The sequence below is a fragment of the Anabas testudineus genome, chromosome 15, assembly GCF_900324465.2.
Source record: "Anabas testudineus chromosome 15, fAnaTes1.2, whole genome shotgun sequence".
Taxonomy (NCBI): domain Eukaryota; kingdom Metazoa; phylum Chordata; class Actinopteri; order Anabantiformes; family Anabantidae; genus Anabas; species Anabas testudineus.
The window spans coordinates 14,405,014-14,428,045 of NC_046624.1; the positions used below are offsets into that span (position 1 = coordinate 14,405,014).

General features: G+C 39.4%; 4 protein-coding genes across 8 annotated transcripts; 2 read left to right on the forward strand and 2 right to left on the reverse strand.

The window, feature by feature from the left end:
- The first annotated feature begins 1,736 nt into the window (after positions 1-1,736).
- On the forward strand, positions 1,737-6,227 carry si:ch211-248a14.8. Of its 2 annotated transcripts, none has more exons than XM_026356434.1 (4): positions 1,737-1,905; positions 2,971-3,172; positions 4,232-4,532; positions 4,617-6,227. In XM_026356434.1, exons 1-4 carry the CDS (start codon positions 1,874-1,876, stop codon positions 5,024-5,026), a joined length of 945 nt encoding a protein of 314 aa, XP_026212219.1. In that variant the 5' UTR covers positions 1,737-1,873; the 3' UTR covers positions 5,027-6,227. The 2 variants fall into 2 exon arrangements, with proteins under 2 accessions (XP_026212219.1, XP_026212220.1); XM_026356435.1 differs by having other exon boundaries at positions 4,620-6,224.
- Position 6,228: 1 nt separating this feature from the next.
- ecd (ecdysoneless homolog (Drosophila)) lies at positions 6,229-11,164 on the reverse strand. Of its 2 annotated transcripts, none has more exons than XM_026356432.1 (14): positions 11,038-11,164; positions 10,610-10,834; positions 10,380-10,497; positions 10,213-10,300; positions 9,547-9,725; positions 8,999-9,191; positions 8,732-8,860; positions 8,472-8,597; positions 8,271-8,356; positions 8,066-8,169; positions 7,442-7,703; positions 7,146-7,213; positions 6,799-6,995; positions 6,229-6,645 (listed from the first exon to the last, which is right to left on the reverse strand). In XM_026356432.1, the coding sequence occupies exons 2-14, from the start codon at positions 10,812-10,814 to the stop codon at positions 6,409-6,411; spliced, it is 1,992 nt and encodes a 663-aa protein (XP_026212217.1). In that variant the 5' UTR covers positions 10,815-10,834; positions 11,038-11,164; the 3' UTR covers positions 6,229-6,408. The 2 variants fall into 2 exon arrangements, with proteins under 2 accessions (XP_026212217.1, XP_026212218.1); XM_026356433.1 differs by having other exon boundaries at positions 11,027-11,155.
- Positions 11,165-11,526: 362 nt separating this feature from the next.
- Positions 11,527-20,913, forward strand: fam149b1 (family with sequence similarity 149 member B1). Of its 3 annotated transcripts, none has more exons than XM_026356458.1 (16): positions 11,527-12,005; positions 12,556-12,672; positions 13,253-13,397; positions 14,074-14,222; positions 14,396-14,539; positions 15,227-15,388; positions 15,494-15,675; positions 15,773-15,903; positions 16,325-16,393; positions 17,003-17,115; positions 17,371-17,592; positions 18,906-19,029; positions 19,227-19,352; positions 19,575-19,671; positions 19,803-19,940; positions 20,061-20,913. In XM_026356458.1, the coding sequence occupies exons 1-16, from the start codon at positions 11,959-11,961 to the stop codon at positions 20,141-20,143; spliced, it is 2,049 nt and encodes a 682-aa protein (XP_026212243.1). In that variant the 5' UTR covers positions 11,527-11,958; the 3' UTR covers positions 20,144-20,913. The 3 variants fall into 3 exon arrangements, with proteins under 3 accessions (XP_026212243.1, XP_026212244.1, XP_026212245.1); XM_026356459.1 differs by having other exon boundaries at positions 19,575-19,656; XM_026356460.1 differs by lacking the exon at positions 16,325-16,393.
- A 106-nt stretch (positions 20,914-21,019) lies between these two features.
- On the reverse strand, positions 21,020-22,615 carry dnajc9 (DnaJ (Hsp40) homolog, subfamily C, member 9). The gene is made up of 5 exons (XM_026356461.1): positions 22,259-22,615; positions 21,986-22,126; positions 21,596-21,850; positions 21,432-21,518; positions 21,020-21,348 (listed from the first exon to the last, which is right to left on the reverse strand). Exons 1-5 carry the CDS (start codon positions 22,430-22,432, stop codon positions 21,238-21,240), a joined length of 768 nt encoding a protein of 255 aa, XP_026212246.1. The 5' UTR covers positions 22,433-22,615; the 3' UTR covers positions 21,020-21,237.
- Positions 22,616-23,032: the final 417 nt, after the last annotated feature.

A 23,032-nucleotide genomic window follows, 5' to 3' on the forward strand; every position in this document is an offset into this window, starting at 1 on the left:
AGACATGCTTTTAAAAAGATTTAAAAAGCCCGACAGGAAATTATGACGTAAAAAGATTTTTTTTTAAAACCCACTATGCACTAGTTGGTGTAGCTGTGATTCTCAGCCTTGCTTCAGCACTGCCCTTAATTTAGCTGGTGGTCTTGGAAACACAGCAATGGTTAAGTGCTCTAGAGAGCCGCATGGTAGCTGGCTGTGACAGGTGGCGGAGGAGAGACCTGGATGGGAGTTCTACTTCACACAGATTAACACCATCATTTGGTTTTGTTAAAGTTTATCTGGAAATCTTAGGATTAGGTCAGTATTTAGAGAACAGACAAAAAGAAAACTAAGGCATATATAAATACAGATAATATTGTAAGAGAAAACTGTTAAAACATGTTGGCGTTGACGCATGAATAAACTGAAGTGACAAAACATATTCTTCTCTCTTTCTTTTTGTCAGCTGTTCACCAGGACACAGATGGTGAAACACTGTTGTTCAAAATGTTCCACACTTCACTTGCTGCTCATTGTCGTCGTCCCCTCCCACCAATATACTCGACTGGACTTGGTCACTGTCTGTTTTTTAACTGTTTCTGCTTCTTGGAGTTGTTCAGGTTATTGACTCCAGCCTGTGAGTCAGCAGTCTTTTATCTGTACAGTCCCATGTCAGCTAAACAATTTTAATGAACAATATAATGCAGTGGCTGCATTATGTAGTTCCTGTTTATGTCCTTTCCATGAAACAGACCAATGTGGAGTCAGTGAAGAACTGATGCACTGGGTCATAGTAATTAATACCTAGTTACATTAAGTGGTTTTCTACTCATGAGTACTAGATTAATTTAACTTATAAGGAAAAATAGACCAAACTTATCTAAAATATCTGTTTTACATAATGTTCCTGTTATTTACATCAGAGTATGCCTGCCCCCTGCTGTTCTTTCACTAAGTCTTACACTTAGTATGCTGTGAATGTTGTGGTAAATATGCACATCTCAGTGTAGACACATTTTACATATTGGGGTACACACACGCACAATCATCCACGCCCACCCCTACCCCCTTTTACTTTTCAGCTTAAATGACGTTCACAGCCTTAACAGAAAGCCCTCTGTAGCTTAAAGGCTTGTTGCTATAGGATTCTAGATTTTGCTCATAGTGTTTTTGTGTTCGCTTGAGCTCCAGAGTGCATAGACCTCCATCCTCTCAGTCTTATGAGTCTGTTTACTCAAAAAAACTACCCCACATGCAGCACATGTGGCTGACTGACTCCATGTTGTCATGATGACTATTGCAGCTAGAGGGGTCCAGAGACAGGGGGCAGGGAAGGTACGTAAAGCTGGGGAAGGAATTAAGAATGTCACGAACAGGTGTTAAAGCTGGAAAGAAACAACAGAGGCTTTAATCCCACCTCAGCAGAGGGTATAAGGCCAGTAAAGTTAAAAATGTATGATCTATGTTAGATAAATATCATTATAATAGTGAAGCTGTGAGCTTATACCATCTCTTCACTCTCACACATCAAGTGTAACAAAATGTGTCATTAATTCAATCTTAACGAATTCCACAGATGTCATTAGTTCTGTTTCTGTGGATTTTCAGAAAACCTGATCTTTAATAATTTCCTATGTACATTACCTCTTTAATTATGGGAAGACAAACAGACCACGGCCAAAGTCCATCTGGACACACTGAGAAAACAAATGAGGTAAATGACCTCGGCATGATCTGCACGAGAGCAGAGTGACAGAGACACATTCAGCAGTGGTGCACGGAGAGAAATGTGTTAACAAGGTGAATTACTAATATTATTAGAAATGTATTATTATGGGTTGTGTTAGAAATAATTGGCATTGGGAGCTGCTGAGAGGACATTATTGGTGTTAAGATGAAATATGACTATGCAAGGAATTTCAAATGGTGAGTCAAATTCATGTTTTTCTGGCACTTTTTATATTCTCTGAAAATGTTTTATATATTACTTAACAAAGCCCACTGTAACTAAGTTAAATGGGTTTTTCTAGCTAGTGAAAAAAATCTACATTTAAGCGTGTTTTATATGCTTTAGTACATTTTTGTGTATATGTTTAAAATTGGCATGCGTTACGATGTGTTTAATTAAAACCTCGTAATTTACTGAAAGCCGTCCTTTAATGTACAGTCTGCTGTTAAAATACACTTAAAGCATTTTAAGTATATTACTGAGCATAATGTTAATTAACAATAAACTTTGACTATCGTATAAATACATTCAGCACATAATTAAATAAGGATAAACAAACACCATATTCTTGACAAAGTAAATATCATGAAATGTAATAAATGTAAAAAGGTTTCATTAATATCACAGTTACTGTACTATTTCCCTTTATGATACAGTGCATCAGTAGATTAATATATCAGATGTGTCATGTATGTGAAGAAGGTTTTAGTTATTCAGCTTATTTGCACTGATGTAAGGTGTGGACAAAAATCAGAAACACATCAGAATAACTAAAGTACAGAAAGATAGATCTATTTTTTATTTGGGCGACATTTTTTCTTTTTAATATAAATAGGGATTAAATTTTTAACTGTTTAATATTAAACTATGTGGAATTTAGGATGAGAAGATTTGAATTGCAGCTTGGAAAAATATACCAATTCAACATGCAGTCAGAATAAAATAGAAAAAATAAATAGGTGACTGCATAGCAAATATCCATAAGTGATTTACTACTTGGTTTATTACTGCAACAAACCTGCCATTTATGAGTGCTATCTGTGAGCAAAAGTGATCTTCACTGGGTGGGAGATGTCATGAAACATTAAGCTCAACAAGAAAGGACCAAACAGCCTTAAATAGACTGCTGGTGTTGAATTTGTTTTGGTTCCCTGGCCCCACAGTAAACTACTTTTGCAGGAGCGTAATGTGGAAAGTATATACAGGCATACGGGTACAGATGTTCTTCTTATTGTAAAACTCTTGTCTGTTCTTGTGTGCAGTTCAGGGAGGTGGAGGAGGGGGTGGTGTGCCTCAGCGGTGAAGAATCTCTCCTCTAATCATTCACTGAAACCACTGGTTCCCACCCTCTGCCTGGTTGTTGTGGTAATATACGGCCTGGCTGACAAACTCCAAAACTTTGTGGCCGGCATCTTCATCCCTCAGTACCACTACCCATATGCTGTGGCTCTCAGCTTTGCCCAGGTTGGTGCCTGTTGTCTGGCTTTGTTTAATGGTCAATTTACTGTTTGGTACTATTGATGCCAATCAATTGATACCCGCTCTTACCTGCTTATACTAAGTGTCCAGATGTATGGCTTTTACTAGTGCTCATGTTGTTCCTTTATTATCAGTGTTCATTGTACATGTGAACTAGTGATAATAAAGTTCCATAAACATTTTTTTTACAAAGTCACATTGTGGAAAAATGCTGCATTTCGAAAACAAACTATTACAGCTTCTAAAATGATAATATGCCAAAGTAGAAAAAAAAGGTCATTGACAAACCTTTTTTAGAAAAATAAAAGCATGTTTTGTCTATTTGCTGTGTGTGTGCTATTTCGAAGGACAGGGCATGGGATGGTGTTAGCTCTGTTCATGGGGAGTGATAGGAAGGGCTTGTGCATGATAGATGTTTAACTAAATGTATAACCAAAGGATTTGTAAATGGCCTCCTGCCAAAGGTTGATATTAGCTAATGAATGAGCTGTAAGGGTACAGAATGTGTTAGCAGACATTTAGAAGCAAGCATGGGAAACGTAGGTTGTTGGATTTCTGCTATAAAATTCATTCAAGTGGTTTCAGTCAACAAGAGATTAAACATTCATGATTTACAAGTGTACAAGTGTAAAAGAATACTGTAAAAAATGTGTGACAGTTATCCATAGGTTAGCATTGCATTTATCCATGTACAGTTGTTTATCATCAGTGGTATCAGTAAATCACACAAATTGAAGTAGTATATTTCATGTTCAACATCCTGTACTTTACTTTTTACTGTATGTGTGTGTGTTGCTTTTATATTTTGAAACAAACATTATGTCTTAAGAGATGGATTGATAATTAATATAATGACATATGATGAGTCAAATGAAATGACATATTTCATCATTATGAATTCATCTTAATTTAGTTAAAAACAATTTACAGTAAAGCAAAAAGTGTCAAATGTGGAGCACTTGCTTTGTTCTATACTTGCACGTTTTTTTTTTTTTTTTATAAATGCTCTAACTCTTTTTCTTGACACCATCTGATCTTTTCCAGGTTCTGATCTCCTTGTTAGTGTTAAATCTCCTCCATGTTCTCAGTTTGGTGCCTCTGAAGCATTACTCCAGGTCCCTAGGCGAGAGACTGCTGGTGCCTGCTATCTGTAACAGCATCCATACTGTACTGGCCCTGTGGGCGAAAGCCAGCAGCTGGTATGCTGGCCTCTTCCCACTCACTCTGCCCTTGTTGCCCCTACTAACTGTTGGTTTTGGCTTTGCCCTGAAGCTTACATTGCCTCCTTCTATACACATATCCGTACTGATTTCCATTCTGAGTGGGGCATCTACTGTCCTAACAGGTGAACTTTTAGATGTAATTCAGAGTTGGAATTTAAGTCTTCACCTCAGTACGACCTCTGATTAATATCCTCCCTCTCTCTCAGCAGCATCTCACGGTTTGTCAGGTGCTGAGCCTCTGGAATATTTATATGCACCTCTGGCTTTAATCCTACACAGTGTTTCTCTAGCTTGGCTGGCTAAAGTGTCTGAGGCTGAGCACCGTTTCTCCGCCGATGCCCAAACCTCCATTTTTGACATCTACTACACCCAGCTGGTCAACCAGAGCTGGATGTTGGGGCTCCTGTGGCTGCTGCATGTGGACAATCCCTGGCATGTGTTGAGTCAGGGCAATTGGCACAGCCTTCTCTTCTATGGATACCTTTTTGCTATTCTCCTGCTGGGGATGGTACTGGACTTTGTGGTCTGCATGTCGGCTCTATGTGTCTCACCCGTTGCTGCTGCACTGATCCATTCAGCAAGGGAAGTGTTACAACCGTTTTTCCAGTTTCTATAGTTTAACACTAAAGGATTGAGACTGTGTTGTAATATATCAGTGAGATATTGTTTTTCAAGCAGTGGAGAATAACAAGTTAGCGTTTAACTTTATGGCGTTTACAGTCAGATGACCCGTGCTCCTGACACACTTGCATTATACTGTACGTTCAGCTAAGATATAATGCAGAATGTCATTAGAGAAGCAGAACACTTAAATGCTGTGAAGGCATATTGTAAACTTAAAGCAAGCTAATGATTTACACTTGGGTCCAAAGCTGTATATGAACACCTTTATGTTTGTCTTTGTCTTAGTTAATGGGTACTGACTGACAGAAGATATGCCTTTTATATATATACTTTGTCCTTTTTCGTGATATTCAGAAGCGTAGGCATTTGTACAGGACAGGACACAGTGTACCCAAAACATCTCAAGACTTAAAAACAAAGATCACCCTGTTCCAGTTAGGTAAACAACATTAAAATGCTTTTTAAAAACAGTGCTGGAGTTTGAACATAATGGCAAAGGAGTAATTAAAAATGCATTCTTTCCAACAGGCACATTTTTCTAATGTATATACATAGACACAGAGCTTTGGACTCAACTGCATATATGACATACAATCACTGGCTACTTTATTAAGTTCACCTTTACACTCTAATTCAATCCAATGCAAAAACTAAATTCTGGTTTTATGAAGGTGTTTCTAATGTTTTGGCCCCATCATTTATGTAAATAGGGTGACATTAGAAACAACTCCTAAAAGTAGAATTCATGGCGAAGTTGCTGTAATAAGCCACATTACCCACTATAATAAACACTGTTTACTGTACTGTACTGAAGAGATTTCAACTTAGTTTCACCACATCTTTGTAAAAGGTGCTTGTGTAGGACAGCTTTTATAACATATATATAATGAGGTTCAGTGGTTTCTGCACTAGTCACAAACTACTGAACTCACAGTGTTATAATATTTAAACTCAGCTCTTGCAATAAAGAATGTTTAACCAGTAGATTTTACAAGTTGCCCTTAAATGACTTTGACTACTAAGGTCTGTCAGATGAGTAGGGTTTTAAGAGGTAAAAGTCCATAGTTTGAGTCTTTTCTGAGCCTATTACAATTTCACATATTCAAGAACTACTGTGGATAATGTTGATCTGTAATTAAAATTCACCAGAGAGTATTTGTACCTTTAATAAACTAAAACAACTGTGAAATAAGACTATTTGCAAAAATATTTATTGTTAAATGTAACTGAACTGAATGCAAGTACACACACTCTATTCCAACATAACAGACAGCAGCATGTGTTAAAATCGACTGTAAACCTGATCAAAATGTCAGATTGGCTGTAAAATCTTCCACCTTCAGTCTCTCGTATATCATTATCTATTCTAGTCCTTCAAGAGGAATCCGAGTTGGGTGGTAGGTGTAAACCCAGGCTCTGCAGCAGGTTGGAGGCTGGTCCGGCCAGTCCAGCCTGGCAGCTGAGGGACTCCAGGAGGTTTGTGACCAAGTTAAGGTCCACATCTAGAGGCTGGATCTCCTCCTCAGCCTCTTCCATCCCTACCTCACCTGCCGAACTGCCTGTAGCAGAAGGATGAGGAGAGCCACTGCCCAAATCTGTGTTGTTGTAATTCTGCAGAAAGGACAAATACAGCAAAAAAAGAAACATGAAACATGCAACATGCATTATTTCACCTACGTTCCATGTGTTTTTAAAATTATAATAAAATGAATATCTTCATAATGTGACAATATGCTGAGGGTGCAATCATAATTATAATCTCACTATTTGATTGAAGCTTTGTCCTATGTTAGTGCTCATCAGCTCCTGGTCCATCTGGTCCATGTATCTCTTGAGGCTATCCAAGGTTTCTGTCTCATTCGTCTCTGTGTGACCAGAGGGCTCCTCATCATTCTCGTCCTCTTCATCTTCATCTTCTTCATCGTCTAGATCATCTGAATCTAGTTCATCATCTTTGCTTCCTGTAAAGTACAGATAGATGCGGAATAAATATAGGACAATATGGCAGAGGTCTGTTTTCTTTTCCTGTTCCACAGCTTTCATGAGAAGGACCTGCCTACATCATCCTTGTCTGCAACCAGGATTCCTTTACTTTCATAGCTTTTACATACCTAATAGTCGGTCTAAGGCATTGGCCATGGTGTCAGGGTTAAAACTAAAAGGCTGAGTAGAGCTGCTCCTGCAATATAAAGAAAAAGAATGTGAAACATGAACTTCATGGAACAATATACAACACATACATTAGCTAGAATAGCTGGGAGTGCACTAGAATTAACAGCTGAGGCAAACCAAACAATGCAACTAAAAACGACACGTGTTACATCCACATGGACATTACATGTGACACCTTTAGACTAGCTGTACTCCAACACGTGTGTGTATATACCCGATAGTTAGACTGTCTCACCAGGGCAGTTCAGCACCCTCATGTGACGACATGGCATTGAGGAAGTTCTTCATCCCCTGACTGACTGCTACCAGGCTATAATCAGCCTCCTCTTCCCCTTCCTTGCTCTCTGTCTCCTTTCTCCTTTCCTTTCCACCCCTGACACGCTGCTGTATCTGTGTGGTGGAACTGGTGTTTTGGCTGCCAACATCATCTCTCCCACGACTCCTCTCTTGCAACATGCGCTCCAAATCCTGAGCTGTGATATCCAGCCAACTGTCACCTGGAGACAGAGACAAAGAAAAACTAATTATGGGGAATGGTTGAAAGAGAGAAGGGTAAAGAATGGAACATGCATACCAAGAGGACAGCAAAGTAAAGGAATTGGCAGGAAGGCAGAAAATCCAAGGTGGCAGAGACAAAGGCAAGGTCATATAAAAACTTAAATACTTTATTTATAGTAAGTCAGGACAATGCACGTCTCCAGGTCAACCATGTTCAACTGAGTTAATTACAAGTAACTGTACCAACAATGTACACACTGTTGTTATTTTGAACCAACTGTAAATACATTCAAGTTGATGACTGTCTTTCAAGTTTATAAACGTTGCGCGTTTCCAAATGAAAAGAAACATTTTCACTCACTGTCCTCTGGGGGGAGCTGTGACTCTCGCCTCTTCAACTCCTCCAAACTTGGCGAACTGCAGCTATGCAACAGCTGGAGAACTTCTTCACCAGGTGACAAAGCACTGACAACACAGAACATCTATAATCAGACACATATACTTGGATATTGTAGGTATAAATATTCATATAGTGTTAAATGCACACACACAACCACCGTTTTTACCTTGATTTAGAGGCAACAGACTGTTTGAAGAAGTTTTCTGCTGACTTTGTTAGTTCTCTGTAACGGGCTGAACCCTCTATTTCTCCCTGCATTAAACAATTAAAATTCATGATTTCAAACATCCCACATTACATAAATGCATTCAGATTTTTTTTCCAACATGTTTAACATGAAATAAGGGTGTACAAAAGTGTGACTAACTCGGAAGTAGTCGTTTCTTTTCAGGCTGTCCATGAAGCCTTTCCATAGAGGGTTACAACTGATGGAGGCTTCAGGCTCTGATGATGGCAGCTTGCACTTAGAGCACAGGATCTCGAATCCATGGGCCTGAGGATATGATATACACAAAGGAATACATAATAGTATATAACAAACAAAACGTAACAAATATTACAAGCCAGTCCGTATTCTACCAAAGCAGAGGATAAAACACTGAAGAGGAAATGCAGCTGATTACTCACCAGTTTCATGCCAAGTTCATGGGCTTTATACTGGGGATGAGAACGAGGAGGCAGCGTGAAGTTGCTCCTCCGGTCTGAGGTGAACTGTTGCTGAAGTAGCTGAGCATACAGGCAACGGGTGAATGTAACCTGGAAATATACAGAAGCAGAGTACAGTTTGCGTAAAGGGTTTGAAGACATAATTATGAAAGACTGATAATCATATTGTGCATGTCGACAGAAGCAATATTGTCATTGCTCCACTATGAAACTCTAAGTGTATTTTACCAAGGTGAGGACTCTTGTATCTGGAGGAAAGATCTTGAAGGTACGGCATGCATGCAGATCTACTGGATCACGCAGGTAGAACGCTGACACTGCAGGAGCGACCAAGTCTGGTCGCTGTGCCAACACCTTTGCAATACCTGCAGGTATGAAGCAGTGGGCACGATGGAGGCCCATTTTAATCTTCTCTGGGTACCTAAGTGGAAAAGTAGAGAATAATGTGCTTTTTCATTTTTGAGACTTGTATCGGCTAATACCAATATGATACTATATTTCTCAAACATGCAATATTTAAGAGACAATTACTATGGCAATTTGCATCTGCAAGTGTTTTATTGTGTGTGTAGAGTGTATGAGTAACTAGAAGCAACTGATGTTACTATTTCTCTTTACAGGTTGCACAAAAGCATGTTTATGGCATTGACGTTCATATTTTTCAGTATTCCATAAAGACACTGATACAGAAGAATGGGAATTCATGGACAGTGTATAAACCTGGCAATGATGCATATATATTTTATTTTATTTTTTTATGGAAAAGCGTCCTTCACCCCTCTAGGCGTTTCCTCAGTGCTGAAGAAATCCTGGGGCTTGCTCGACAGGCCTCTGAGTGGTTAGAGAGTAGGGTTAGAGCTTCTGACACACTGGGTATCGCATCCTTTGAGACTCCCACTGGACTGGATGCAGAGGGACAGGGCAGAATGTGCAATTCTCCCTTATAGAGGAAGACCTGCAAAAAAAAAAAAAAAAGAGTTGACAATGACAGCTTACACTTTAATACAGATTATGACAAGAAAGGGTTGTACAAGTAGTTTTACATGTTTTGTTTCATAGATGTCATTATTATATATTAAAGTTAACCACAGATTTCCAACTTTGATCTCCCTTCTTCTACCCAGTCATTTATTTCACCAAAGTATTAACATTAACATGCATTAACAGAGAATAATAAGACAATCACAGAAAGCATTCATTAAGATAGCATTTTCTATTTTTTGTCAAAGTTACATGATCATTTTGTTGCAACAATGTGCCAATATCTTAGATGACTGCTGAGAAACTTTGTACTGACAGCTACTGTATGATATTAGAAAACCAAAAACACAAGTATTGATGAATGTTGTTAAAGTAATTAGGTGCTGATTTACACAGACACATCAGTGACTACTGTGAGAAAAAAAAAAAAAAAATCCAGTCATCTCATCTGGACATCTCACCCTGTTTTCACTGGTGTCTGGATTCAGCCACTTGGGAAGATAATCTGCTGCTTCAATCAGAAGAAACTCCCCGTCATTGTCCTCAACTCTGCACTCACAAACATAGAATTTAAGTAAATATTGTTATTATTTAAATTTAAATCACATAAGAGCACATTATATATTACCTGGCTGCAAGCTTTGGGAAGGCCTGTGTGATTTGCCGCAGAAGGTAAACTATAAACCACTCATCATCCACATTGTCCCCAAACTGAGTGCTTCCTCCAATGTGTGCAGGAACACCCTCTGTCAATGAGAACAACATGTCAGTCTTACATTATCAGTTAAGGCCCAACTGTATGAAATCAGTATCAGTATACAGAAATCTATTTAGCTCTGATGTATGCCATGACCATACCTTTCTCCGGATGATACTTCAGGTTGAATGACTGGTGCTGCCAGATGTATTGGATCAGGAGTGGAGCAACCTTTGCCATAATCTCCTCTACTAGACGCGAAAAGTGTTCTTCGATCTGATGTGAAGTTGAATCGTCTGGCTGGACCAAGAAAAGTTTGTACTGGACCATGTCCTCCATAACCACTTTACGCTGAAGAGAGTCCATTGCAGAAGTTTTAAAGGGAACTGATAAAGAGAGGCAGAAGGTGTGTTAGATGCTTGATACGTGAGGTCATTGTGGTTTGTTCTAGTATTATGTATCTAGAATCAATTACAGTAAAGTATTACTGCTGTATTCGCTAGTTAAGTTACAAAAGGCTAATTTAGTTAATATTAAAGTTATCAATTTATATCTGTGACTATAAAAGCTAGCCTCACCCTTATCTTACCTTCCACCGTCCTCCTGTGTTATATTATTTAATGTCGGTATAGTTCGGAGAGATTTCAAGGAGAACTACAATGATACGATGCTAACTTTTAGGTACGTTGCTATCACGCCATCTGTCATTATTTGGGTCCTACTGCATATGCTGCTCGACTACTAATCAGTAACAAACAACAGTTCCTAGGCTTTAAACTAATCTTGACTGTTTTCCAGATAAATAAACTACGGTGCATTCAGTGTTTACATATATATATACATAAACATATGTTATGGATGTAGCGAAAAGAAAATAATTAATTACATTACATACATTTTTAGTTTAGTCCACATCTAATCCACAAACGACGGATATATTTCAGCAACGCAACCATGTTGTTGCAATGCATACTGGGAGTTGTAGTAACCTGGTCAATACAGTGACGTTTATTTTGTGACAGCCCAAAATCAATTTCCCGTGAGACCACGGGGATTGCGTATCCATGACAGCCGTGTTGTTGTTGGTGGTGCTAACACTAGCAATGGAATACACCTAAGGTGGCGATAGTTTAACGTTGTACATTCATTTAATGCAAGATATCAACCAAACAGAGGGACGTTTGGCTCACACGAAATGCGAATTCAACGTAGCAAGGTTAATCTTTTAGAAAATGTGTTGTGAGGAATTATACAGTGCTGTACGTGCCTTATGTGTTAACGTTAGCTAGCTAATCTGTACACCAAACTAGCTTCTTCTTCTAACATCAGCTTAACATTTAGAAACAACGTTAGCATTTGTAGCTAGTGCTCCGTCTAACTCTTTTTTGTAGTGAGGGTATTTTTCAGCGGACTAGAGGAAATGTCAAACCTTCCTCTAAATGGTTCGCAGCGACTTCTGGAAGCAAGAATGGGAGATAAGGATTTGAGCATATAACGGAGACAAAGGAGAATGATTTCACGATACAACAGGAGACCTGTGTCGCACAAACTTGAGATGTGAGTTCCAAATCTAAAAGTTGGATTCGCCATTGAATGGGGTCAGTTTGCTACTGAGCCAGATGAACACTGTCAGCAAAGTTTTTCTAGCTTTCAGATGCTATTGTTGTACACTGGTTAAAGTGATACGAGTTACTCACTTTTCCATTACCATCCATTTATTGTCCCCTAAAAAACTTCAATGGTAATAAAAAGTCTTTCACTTGCCTAGGTCTTGAATATGTTTTCTAGTCTACAATAGGAAGTAAATATAGTTTTTATATAACATATATATGTGGGCTGAAAAAATTGGCTATCTCTCTTTATTTGGTTTCATGTTGTGTGTAATAATTTTTTTTATCACTTTTACTGATTGGGATTAATATTTCTTATACAATGGAAGAAATGACTGTGAGTAGATGTTTATTTGCATTCTTTTTACCATTAAAAGTATCTTTGTAAAAGTAATCAAGGTGCAGTGTTAAACATGCAAAACCATCCGCATGGTTCTTTAAACTGTTGATTGATTGACATTATGCTGATTAATCCTTTCAATATGCCTTATGCGCAGTCGTGGGTTGTCTCGAAGCAGCCTCGATCACCATCCTCTCCCAGAGGAAGCAGACGATAACCAAACCCCTCAGCGCTACCTCCATGATGTCCAGGAAGCTGTTTCTGCTCACAACAGGTAATTGTTATTTAGTCATTAGGCAGTTAGACAGCCCTGGGTTGTTGGCGGTACCAGAGAATGGCCAAGCCAAAATTACTTGCAACTAGTGTTTGCATCACATACAGTACTTTGGCAGTGTGTTTAGTAATGTTACACCGTCTTTAGTAGGCAGCTGATTTTCAGGGCTCTCACAATCTGAAATTAGACACCCAGACACAGTAGATTTACTGATATCACATTGCTTCCTTCAGATGTCCATAATAAATATCTAAGCAGGCTGTTAGAATTTTAAAGTACTTTGACATTTGCCCTTTATTTTCCACTTTGAAACCTCACCTATGATCATGTCAGCATCCACCACCAGTAAGAGTTCCAAAGCCAAATAACCAATACCGGGTTTGTATATTGTAGCGTAGTGTTTAAGTTAAGTAAGTATTTAATTCACTGGATACTTCGGAAAACTGGTGATTATTTTCCATGGGAAGAGAGAGAAGTGGAAACATGGACTGGAAACTGAAACCCCTGGTGTAAAATGTGTCTAAACATCACTTCTTTAACTGTAAATAAACCTCACTAGTTTATTATTGTTTCTGTGTAGCTCACAGACATCTGCAGCTTCAGGCCATTCGGACTGTCCCACTGTCATCTCAGTAGACTCCAGCCAGTCCTGGTCAGGTATCCACAGCTCAACAGGCACTGGCATTTCCACAGAGAGGAGCTCTGTTTTCTCCTGGGGCTACGATGTAAGTATACTCTTGAAAAAACTATGTGAAGTAATGATGCTAACATAGCTCTGTCTGTCAGAGATGTACCGTCTATTCATGCACACAACATTGTTTTTACTCTAGCATTTTTCCATCCTCTGTTCTTCTGTTGCGAAAATTAAAAACACCATCAAAAGAATCAAATGCATGTTTTGATGTCAAATTTTGTTTTCATTACCGGCATATGTTACTAGTCACTGTATGATGTAGTAGATCCCTTGATCGTCTTCTGCTTCTTTTTACCTACATGTGAGGCCTGATCCCACTGTGTATTGGTTTGTTATTTTGTTGTAGTTTCTGGTCTCAGCAGGTGCAACAAAACTTTTTCAGGACTCAATATTTTATTTAGTTTGTAGCCCTCAAGGGGGTTCAAAAAAAACAAAAAAACAAACCAACCTCTGTTACAGAACCTACCCCACTCCTAACTATAGCTATTACTGAATGAATTCAGCTAGATCACAAACGCATAAACACATCCCATGTGTCCAAAAGAGCTAATTAATGTACACATTGAAGCTTGGTGTGAATAAAAAGAGTGTGCTGCCAATAACTGATGAACAGAAAGCAGCAGCTTTCACTCAGAGCTGGTGCATGAGAACAGCGGAATAACTAACTTTTCTTTCTCTGTTTCTGTTTCTTTTTTTTCCTCCCACAGGAGTTTGACAAGGCAGCTTCACGAAAGGTGCAGCAAATGTTTGAGGAGATTGACAAAGAGCTGTACGAGGGAAAAGGAAGTGGAGGAGGAATACTCCACGGGCTGCAGGATGAATGTCAGCAGTGGGCCACTCGTTTCCCTCATCTTCGGTAGGTTATTTCCCCTTTTCCTACCAACCTCCTGACCTACTGGTTCTGAGTGAAACAGGGCAGCAGTGGGATCAAATATCAAAGCTGAATGTGGTGTGCCAAAGCTGAATGTGGTGTGTGGAAATTGAATTTTCTGAACTTATTTAAACATTGTGCATATGTGTGTCACTCAGGATCCTGGGGACTCAGCTGTTGTATCCCACTGATGATGGCTTCCAGTGGTATTTTACTTCAGGGAAAAGCAGTTCTGTCAGCAGCCAATCAACAAGCAAAGACAGCAGTGTGAAGTCCTGGGAGAAAGATAAGGATGGTACAGAGTAAGTCTTAACTGCCCTGACTGACTAGTTGAGTTTGGCCAAAGTTTACAATAGACTCATTTGCCTGATGTAAGGTACAGTTTTCCTTAATTTTTTAAAATCTTTAGCATGATTTTCCTATTGTAGCAGCACTAAAAGTATAATTTAGTAGTTGTGATATGAGACCTCAGCTAATATGAATTGGAATAATAATACTGTATACACCAAACCATGGCTCAAAGACAACTTGGGTTTACTCGGTTATTGGTATTAGCAAACTATGACAATGGTACAGAAATTCTACCCCATCTTCAAATTTGATGTTTGAAACTCGATCTGTCTGTAAGATCAGCTGCACCTTGCTTTATTACTGAAATAAATTTTTAAGAAATATTAATATATTTATTAGTCTGTCTGTCTCAAGTGGCTGTTGGGTGGTGTCCCAATGACTGGTGTTAGCTCATCAATTATGAAGTCTTGGCTGACTCTGAGGTTTGGTGGCCTAGATGCTCTGGCTTCCAGTTTGTGAGCCAGAATCATGTTGGTTGGCTGTGATTAGTGATGGCAAAAACAAGGCTTTCCTGAAGCATTGAGGCTACTGCATATGTACACTTAGTGGTCTTATATCTAGGAGATACAATGTTTACACATTGAGGTTCTTAATTGTCTGTCTCTTATTATTATCTGTGCCCTTGTCTTTGCCAAAAGGCTGAATGTGCAGGGCAGGAAAGCGGCACTGATCAGCACCTGTTCAGCTGAGTTGGACGGGCTTCCACACATCACCGGTGTCTCTAGCAACGATGACAAGTCGAGAGTGATTGAAGTAGAGGGCGTGATGGAGGAATACCTGGCTTTTGATAGCCCAGACTTGTGAGTTACTCACTTTACTTGTTACAAAGAATTGTCTTTTCCCCAAAATTAAATCTAAACCTTATGTCACTGGTGTCAATATGTGTTATTTACTATATGTGACAGGGAAGATGAGTGGGAGAAGGATTCTTCAGATTTAGGTCGGCGCCCTCGCCATCTGCCTCCAGTGTCACCATACCGCTGTCGTCGTCAAGCTGTTCTCGACATACTATTTGATGATGTATGGCGGCAGCTGGTTGGCTGCATGAAAGAGCTTGTTCAACACCACTGGGAATGCTGCACCTCAAGTAGAGATGAATTTTAATTTTATTTTTTTGCGGTATTAGATTTAAGTACTATCTAAGGTAATGATAAGGTAAATGATTGTACATGTATGACTGACAGATGATAGAACGATATCTGGGAACCTGAGCCCTGTGCAGCAAGACTGTCAGAATCCCTTTGTGTTGCCTATGATGCTGCCCAAACTTGGCCAGAGCAGGGTGCCCCCACTTACAGCCGGCCTCCAACTTCAGGTCAGTGATCTGCTCATTATCCATCTAATCTTATACTAGGAGATGTCTCAAGTTGACCTTAAAGCTGAATCATTTTAAGAGTATGTAACACTTACAAAAACCTCACAGCACTCTTAAATGAGTATGTGATGTCTTTTCAGACACATTTCTGTTCCACAGTCCACACTAGATCACCTGTTTTTCACTCCTGCCTGTTGCTCTTTCAGTCTTTCAGGCTTCCAGTTCATTAACTTGTGTCACTGTTTTCTTTCCTTCCCTTTTTACTCTCTGCCCTCCACCTTGCCAACGTGTATTGTGTACCTTCTGTTTATTTTTCTTTCCATTTGCCCCTTTTCATCCTTTCATCTATGTTCTCAACCCATTTTTCTTCCCTTCTTGTATACCCATTTCGTCCTTTGGCCATGTCTTTTTCCCCTCAAAGAACACAAAGTCAAGGGGCTCAAAGCACAAGTCCAGAAGGAAATCCAAAAAGCAGAAAAGGTCTTCCACTGTATGTAACTCCGTCATTTAGAGCCAAAATGGTGGTGTGTTGTGTGCACACCATCTGTGGCAGCATTATCTTTATCTGTATAGTAAATGTGCTTGTGCCTGTTGATTAACACGAAAACATCACTGCTGTTTCTCTTTTTAATTAACTGCAACCTTTTTTTCAACATGAAATTATTTGATTTTGGTTAGATCTTTATGTTCTTTCACAACAGGAATTTTGGAATGCATTATTGTCTTAGTTATTGCTTTTGTTGCAATTGTAAGTGTTGTGAATGTTATTTCTGGTTGGCGGCATAGCAGATATGGGGTTGTCCTAACATCACTGCATGATGAATAATATTTATTATACTGTATTGTACCTATGGGAATGACTAACCATATTACCAATGTCCTTCATTAAATACTGCTGCTTTTTGGTATCTAACCAGACCAGATCTAACCAAACTTCCTTATATTCTGTATCTTCTCTCCTTTTACCTCTCGCTGTTCTTGACCCTTTAATCATTCCTGTCTTTTAATCTTTTAACTTTCATCCCTCTTCTCCTCCCTCCTTCGCCTTCCTTCCTTCTGTGTCGTTACTTTCTTCTCTTCATCTCACATCGTCTCTCAGGCTGGAAGGGTCCCAGTAGGAGCAGCAGCGACCCAGCATAGTCTGAACGACCTCATGGTGATCCACAGCATCCCCTTGCAGCAGAGGAATCTGGGTGTGCTGGATAAAAACCAGTATGGAAGCATTTTACTCTAATTTAATTTGAATCTATGAATGTGAAGAAAAAAAGCCTAGATGTCCTTCAGTTCTTATTTTCCATTTACAGGTAAATGCACAATATTTTGCTAAACAAGAAGGACATACCTGCACCTGTGCCATGTTTTTGTCCCTGGTTTTAACACCTTGTTTGGCAGAGAACATGGCCGGTTGGCAGGAGAAGGAAATGCACCATTCATCGATTGTGTTCCCCCTCTCTTCTTCTCACACAGGGAGTCAGACGAGCGGGCATCCCAGAGACCAGAGAGTGTGGTCGCTTCCAGTAAACCTCGTTCTCGCCGAACCCTGGAGCAGAGCACTTCCTCACTGTCCCGGCCAACACAGTCGTCCCGCCACAGAAACCCTCCTCCCCGAAACCTCCTGCCACTGGTTCCCAGCCTTATTCAATCCAGCACAATGGGATCTATGGATGAGGTCATCCGTGGGACACGTCTGTGAGTTTTAGCATCAATAAAACCTCGGCAGCCTCACCCAAACTCACATCTTGCTTTTTACACCCACCTCTGAAGTTATACAGAAGCACATATGACTTTGAGAACAGACTCACTTTCAACTTTTGCCTTATGGCTGTGTAGAATAATGGGGGTGGGAAGTGATAAAAGTTTCATGTGTAAAACCAACTTAACAGATGAACTTGTCATGAACTACTAGTGGAAGAGTAATGGTACCACTTAGTTTTCCTTTTTCATTCAATGTCAATTCTTCAAATTGCTGCAACAACTGTATGTTAATATATAATGGTAAACTCTGGGAGCATGTTAATGAATATTTTAGGCAATAGTTAAATATTTTAGAAAACACACTGTCTTGCCAAGAGATCAAGAATATAGATGACTAAAACATAAAAATGGTTGTGATTTTACTTTTAGTTTACTATTGTCACTGCTAGGTTGCCATTTAACCATCAGCAACTTAACCACACATAGTTGCACACAGCCAAGAAATACTAAGGTACACTAAACCCCATAAAACTACAACATGTTGTTTTTGCACTTTTTTGTGGATAGATTAAACTGATGAGATAAAACATGATAACTTATGAGTATTAGAGGTGCTGGCAGGTGGGTGTTTTTTGCCTTTTGACACAGCAAGCTAGCAGCACCCTGCTGCTTCCAATATTTATGGTATGCTAAGTTAATTGTCTCCTAGTTTTGGCTTCAAATATAACAGATGGAAATGAGTCTGGTGATGATCTTCTCGCCCAATTCTTGGCAGGAAACGAATTATTTAGTAGAAATAAGTTTTTGTATTGCCAACAGATGAGTAATTTCATCCTCAACCTGATCAAGGTTGACACCTTCAGTTTACAGTGTGTCCAGTTTGCGATGTTAAGAGATGTGGGGTGTGTACTGTGCACAATGTCAGTGACACAACGGAGAATGTAGTTTATATAGAGAGATATGAAAGTGATCTCAGTCATGTGTCCAGTGAGTATGTGAAATAGACATTGCTTAAAAGGTCAGTGTACTTCATTTAATATGACAGTGCTGTTACTGCAGTGCCTCAGTTGTGAAATTCTATTTGGGGAGAGATACCTTTTAGTCTTTTAAAGAGCTACTGTGAAAATAACATTATCTGCAAAAAACAAATGTGTTCTTTGTAGAAATGGATCTTAGAAGAGGTAGAATTCTAACACTTTTATCCTTACACCTAAGCTGTGAATTTTCACATAACTCCCACAATCATCTCTTTATAAAGTGTACATCTTACATTATACCTGTTTTTATTGAAGTTTCTTCTCCCACAGACCCACGGCCAGCGACCGCCTGACTTCTCCGCTGTTGCCTCTGAGCAGAAACGCAGTCCTTCCACCAATCAGCACAGGAGATTTTGATTCGTCTCACTCAGGGCAGCAGTCTAAACCTGCACAGGTACAGTTTATAACACTACTGGAACAATTGTCAGTACAGTTATACTGACAATGAAAAGTTAAAGAAGGCTTTATAAATAGATAACAAGTTAGAAATTTACTGTTAACCACACATATACAAGTTTACATCCTACATTTGTTCTGTTTGACACATGTGACCAATCAACCATATAAAAACTGTTTTTCGTTTTTAACCAGCGTCACAAAGGTACCTCCAGCCGTGCTCACAGTGCTATAAATGACGAAGCTGGCAGTTCAATGCCAAGGGATCGTCACCATCTACTGGATGCCTTCTCTCGCCCCAACACAACTCACACATACAGAGTAAGATGTTCCTTTCCCTCACAGAACATAAATATATACAGTGCACAGATTATTGATTTTGTGCCTTTCTGTAGAGAGTAAAAGTTTTTAGAACAGATTAGCTCTAGGTCTCCAGCAGCAGGAATGTGTTGGCTTGGTTTAAGTTCTACATAATATGATTAACGTTATTTGTGGTGGTTTAAGTGTCATAAACAGTGTGTTTGACACATCTTTTAATTTCAGTCGGACACTCCGTACCGTCGTTCCTTCACAGTATTGGACAACATTGGGCAGGGGCGGCCCGGCAGAGCCTCTGTGGGCACAGGTCACATTAAAAATTGTAATATTGTACTATAATTTGAAATAAATAAAATATTGAATTTTATCTAAACAATTCAGCTTCTCTGCTTGACTGCTAACTGGTACATCAGTTAACAATTTCTAAATTCACTTACTGGTTAATTTCACCAGATTCTCTTGGAATTGGTGTGACTGGGATCAGCCTTGGCATCAGCAGCTCATCATTCTTGGACTCATTTTCCCACCACCCCTTGGGGCACTTGCCCATCAAAGATGAAGAAGAGCCAGACCCACAAAACTCTGTCCCAGGTCAGTAGATTAAAGTGGTCGATAAAATTCTTCCAGACTGAGGCCGATTTACTGGAAACATTTTAAATTCAGGATGTTTATTAACATAAGAGATTTTTTTATTATTCCTTTTTCCTGTAGCTCCACTGGTGCCTGTGTCAGTCCCACATCGGTCTTACACCCGAGGCGGCATCTCATCCAGAGCCGGCAGACCTGGCTTGTAGTTTGTCCCTTTCCTAAAGACCCTGGAGCGTCACTTTTACACCACAACTAAATGCAACACCCAGCATCTTTGCCCCCTAAACATTTACTTGTTTTCACTGAAGTAGCAAATTTTTCATATTATGCTGCTTTGATAGTTTTTGTTAGAGGCCTATTTTTGTATTTTAGAAATCAACTTATGTGGCTGCCAAACACAAGGGTAAATCCATCTTCATGTACATACTTGTATTTGTATTTACATATGTATTCTTGTACATATATATTTATAGGTGAATGTACTGTATATTATCCTCTATGGTGTGTTGTTGTACTGACTGAATAACTATGCAGGGAATAACACGTTCACACAAACAGGGATAAAGAGGATACAAAGCACTTTTCCTTCTCTGATGTTACATCAGAGAGTATGGTACTGTATCTTTTATAGAAACACAATTTTCATCCACCTTGTGTATAAGAGAAAAACATTAACCCAGAGCCTTCCATTGCACACAGAACAAAGTATCAATTGCAACTTTAAAGCTTTTTGGTTGCCTTTCTCTCCGTTAAAGGTCAGTAAACAGATAATAAATGAGAATCTTATAAATGAGAATAGAAAAAGAGAAATCATTGATGTCTGTCATGTCTGTAAAATACTGTATTAAATGTAAATAGATCCTTATTACATGAGTAAAGCCAAGTGGGGATGCTTCTACAGGTAACATTAGGGTTACTGCATTAAGAATAGGTTTCTCTTTATTTGTTATTAAAATAACGTATTGACAACCATGGTATAAAGGTGACAACACATGACAATCCAAGCTTTTCTTTTTATACAAAATAAAAGCAGTTTATGTACATAAATATGAATTTATTTGTTTTAAGAAGACTGAAAGCGAAAGACAAATGACCAGAAATACACACGTTGCTTTAAACAATACCGAGACCGGCTAAAAACAGTGTCATGAGGAACCATTCAGAAGGGAACAATTAGGCAGCTGCTCAAACATGTACTTGAACTCTTATTATTCTATAAAGGTGTTTTTTGAATCAATGATGTACATCTGCTGTGGTTTATTTACATTTGATCTGCTGTTAGCAGACCCCTTTATGCTTTTCACTTTTTGGCTTTTTTTCCTCTTTGAGATTTCCCACTTTTTTTGGAGTATTTTGCTTCCAGATCAGACAGGAAACTGTTGAAGTTCTGCTCTCTGGACTTCTGTTTTTGCTGGAAAATACAAAAAAAGAATGTTATTGACATAAGGGAAAGAAAAGGCACCCTGATTTCATAGACGAATACGCATTTGCTACCTTAAGCATCATCACAAGACTGTCGTCCTGATCATCGAGCCCCATCTCCTTCTGCATTTCTTCTGCTTCTTGTCGCTCTCTGTCAGCCTGGAAGATCAGATCATTTCACATTTAATTCAAAGCACTGAAAGCACTTTTCTGCCTTTAACACAAACATGTCTCACCCTCTTCCTACGAGCTCTCTTCTTCTTTGCACTCTCCTGAGTAAACGCTGGAAATGCTGTGACTTCTCCTTTCTGGATGGCATCTTGGATGATGCTGCAGAGCCTGGGCTCGTCTTCCTGGGAGCAGCACAGAGCTGAGGCTGTGATGGCGTCCATGTCCCCTTGGTGCTGCACATACAGCTGGATCACGTCCTGCCGCTCCTCATCAGAACCTTTATATTTCTTCTCAAATTCAAGAATGTCCTGCACTGTAATCTAGGGTATGGGCAGAGTGTCATTGCTATATAATTATGTTTTTATGCAATCTCATGTTTTGTTAATGTTATTAGGATTAGGCAGGATTAGGATTTATATTTGATTAAAAAGGAAATGCCTGTTGTGCATCAATACCTTAGGGAAGAGCAGTCTCCAGTAGTCCTCCCAGCAGCGGTCCTGACGCAGGATGTCACACTCCTCATCCACTACTCCCTGCTCATCATAAACAGCTCTCTGCTCCTTGTCGCTCAGCACCGCGTACAGCTTACCCAACAGCTGCAGTGGAGAAGCATCGTGTTATTAACATACACTTGATATGAACACAGAAGAAGCTGGATTGTAAAGCAACGCTGGGGCCTAGCTTGTGGTCATTATGTTTTCTAACAGCTAACAACACGGAAAGCTAACCTGAAATTTCTCTGTGGCCAGCGGGTCTTCAGGAGCCCGGTCCGGGTGGACTTTGAGCGACACTTTGTAGTAGCTCCTCCGGATTTCTGCCTCGGTTGCCTCCTTGTTGATGCCCAGCACCTCGTACAGGTTTGAGGTCTTGAAGAGCTCCTGGCACCGGTCGAGCAAACCCATCCTGACAGCTCTAGTCTGACTGTAGACGCAGGTCCAACTTTTGCCCGATCGAGTGTTTCCTCTCAAATGTCTAAACGACCTTTTACAGCTAAATTTAAATGTTAACAAAGTAGAAGTTGAGCAAATCCTGTTAGCTGCCGTCCTTTTGTTGGGAATTTATTTGGCGCGCTGGTCTGTCATGCACTTCCGTACGTACGACGACGTGCTTACGTAACCAACAAGCGCGCATGCTTATTGGTTCCCGTGATCCAATCCGTCAGATTATATTAGTAATAATATTTTATTCTTTACATTGAGTGGGGATTTGATTTACCTTTATTTTACATATTTAATATTTCATTAAAGCAAAAATAAATGGATCACTGTTGTAGTTATTCATTTGTTTTTTTGTTTTGTTTACAGTGTCCTTATTCTTTCTGTTTAGCTTTACACTGTAATCCTATATACTTTACTTACTTGCAGTCCATCATCAGAATCCTGCGACCAAACTGCAAAATGTGATTTGACTTATGCAACCTGTTAATGTTTGCTCCTTAGTAAATAAAATGGTGTAGTTACCTGATAGCACAGCGTTGTCTTCAAACGATATGGTATGGCTAC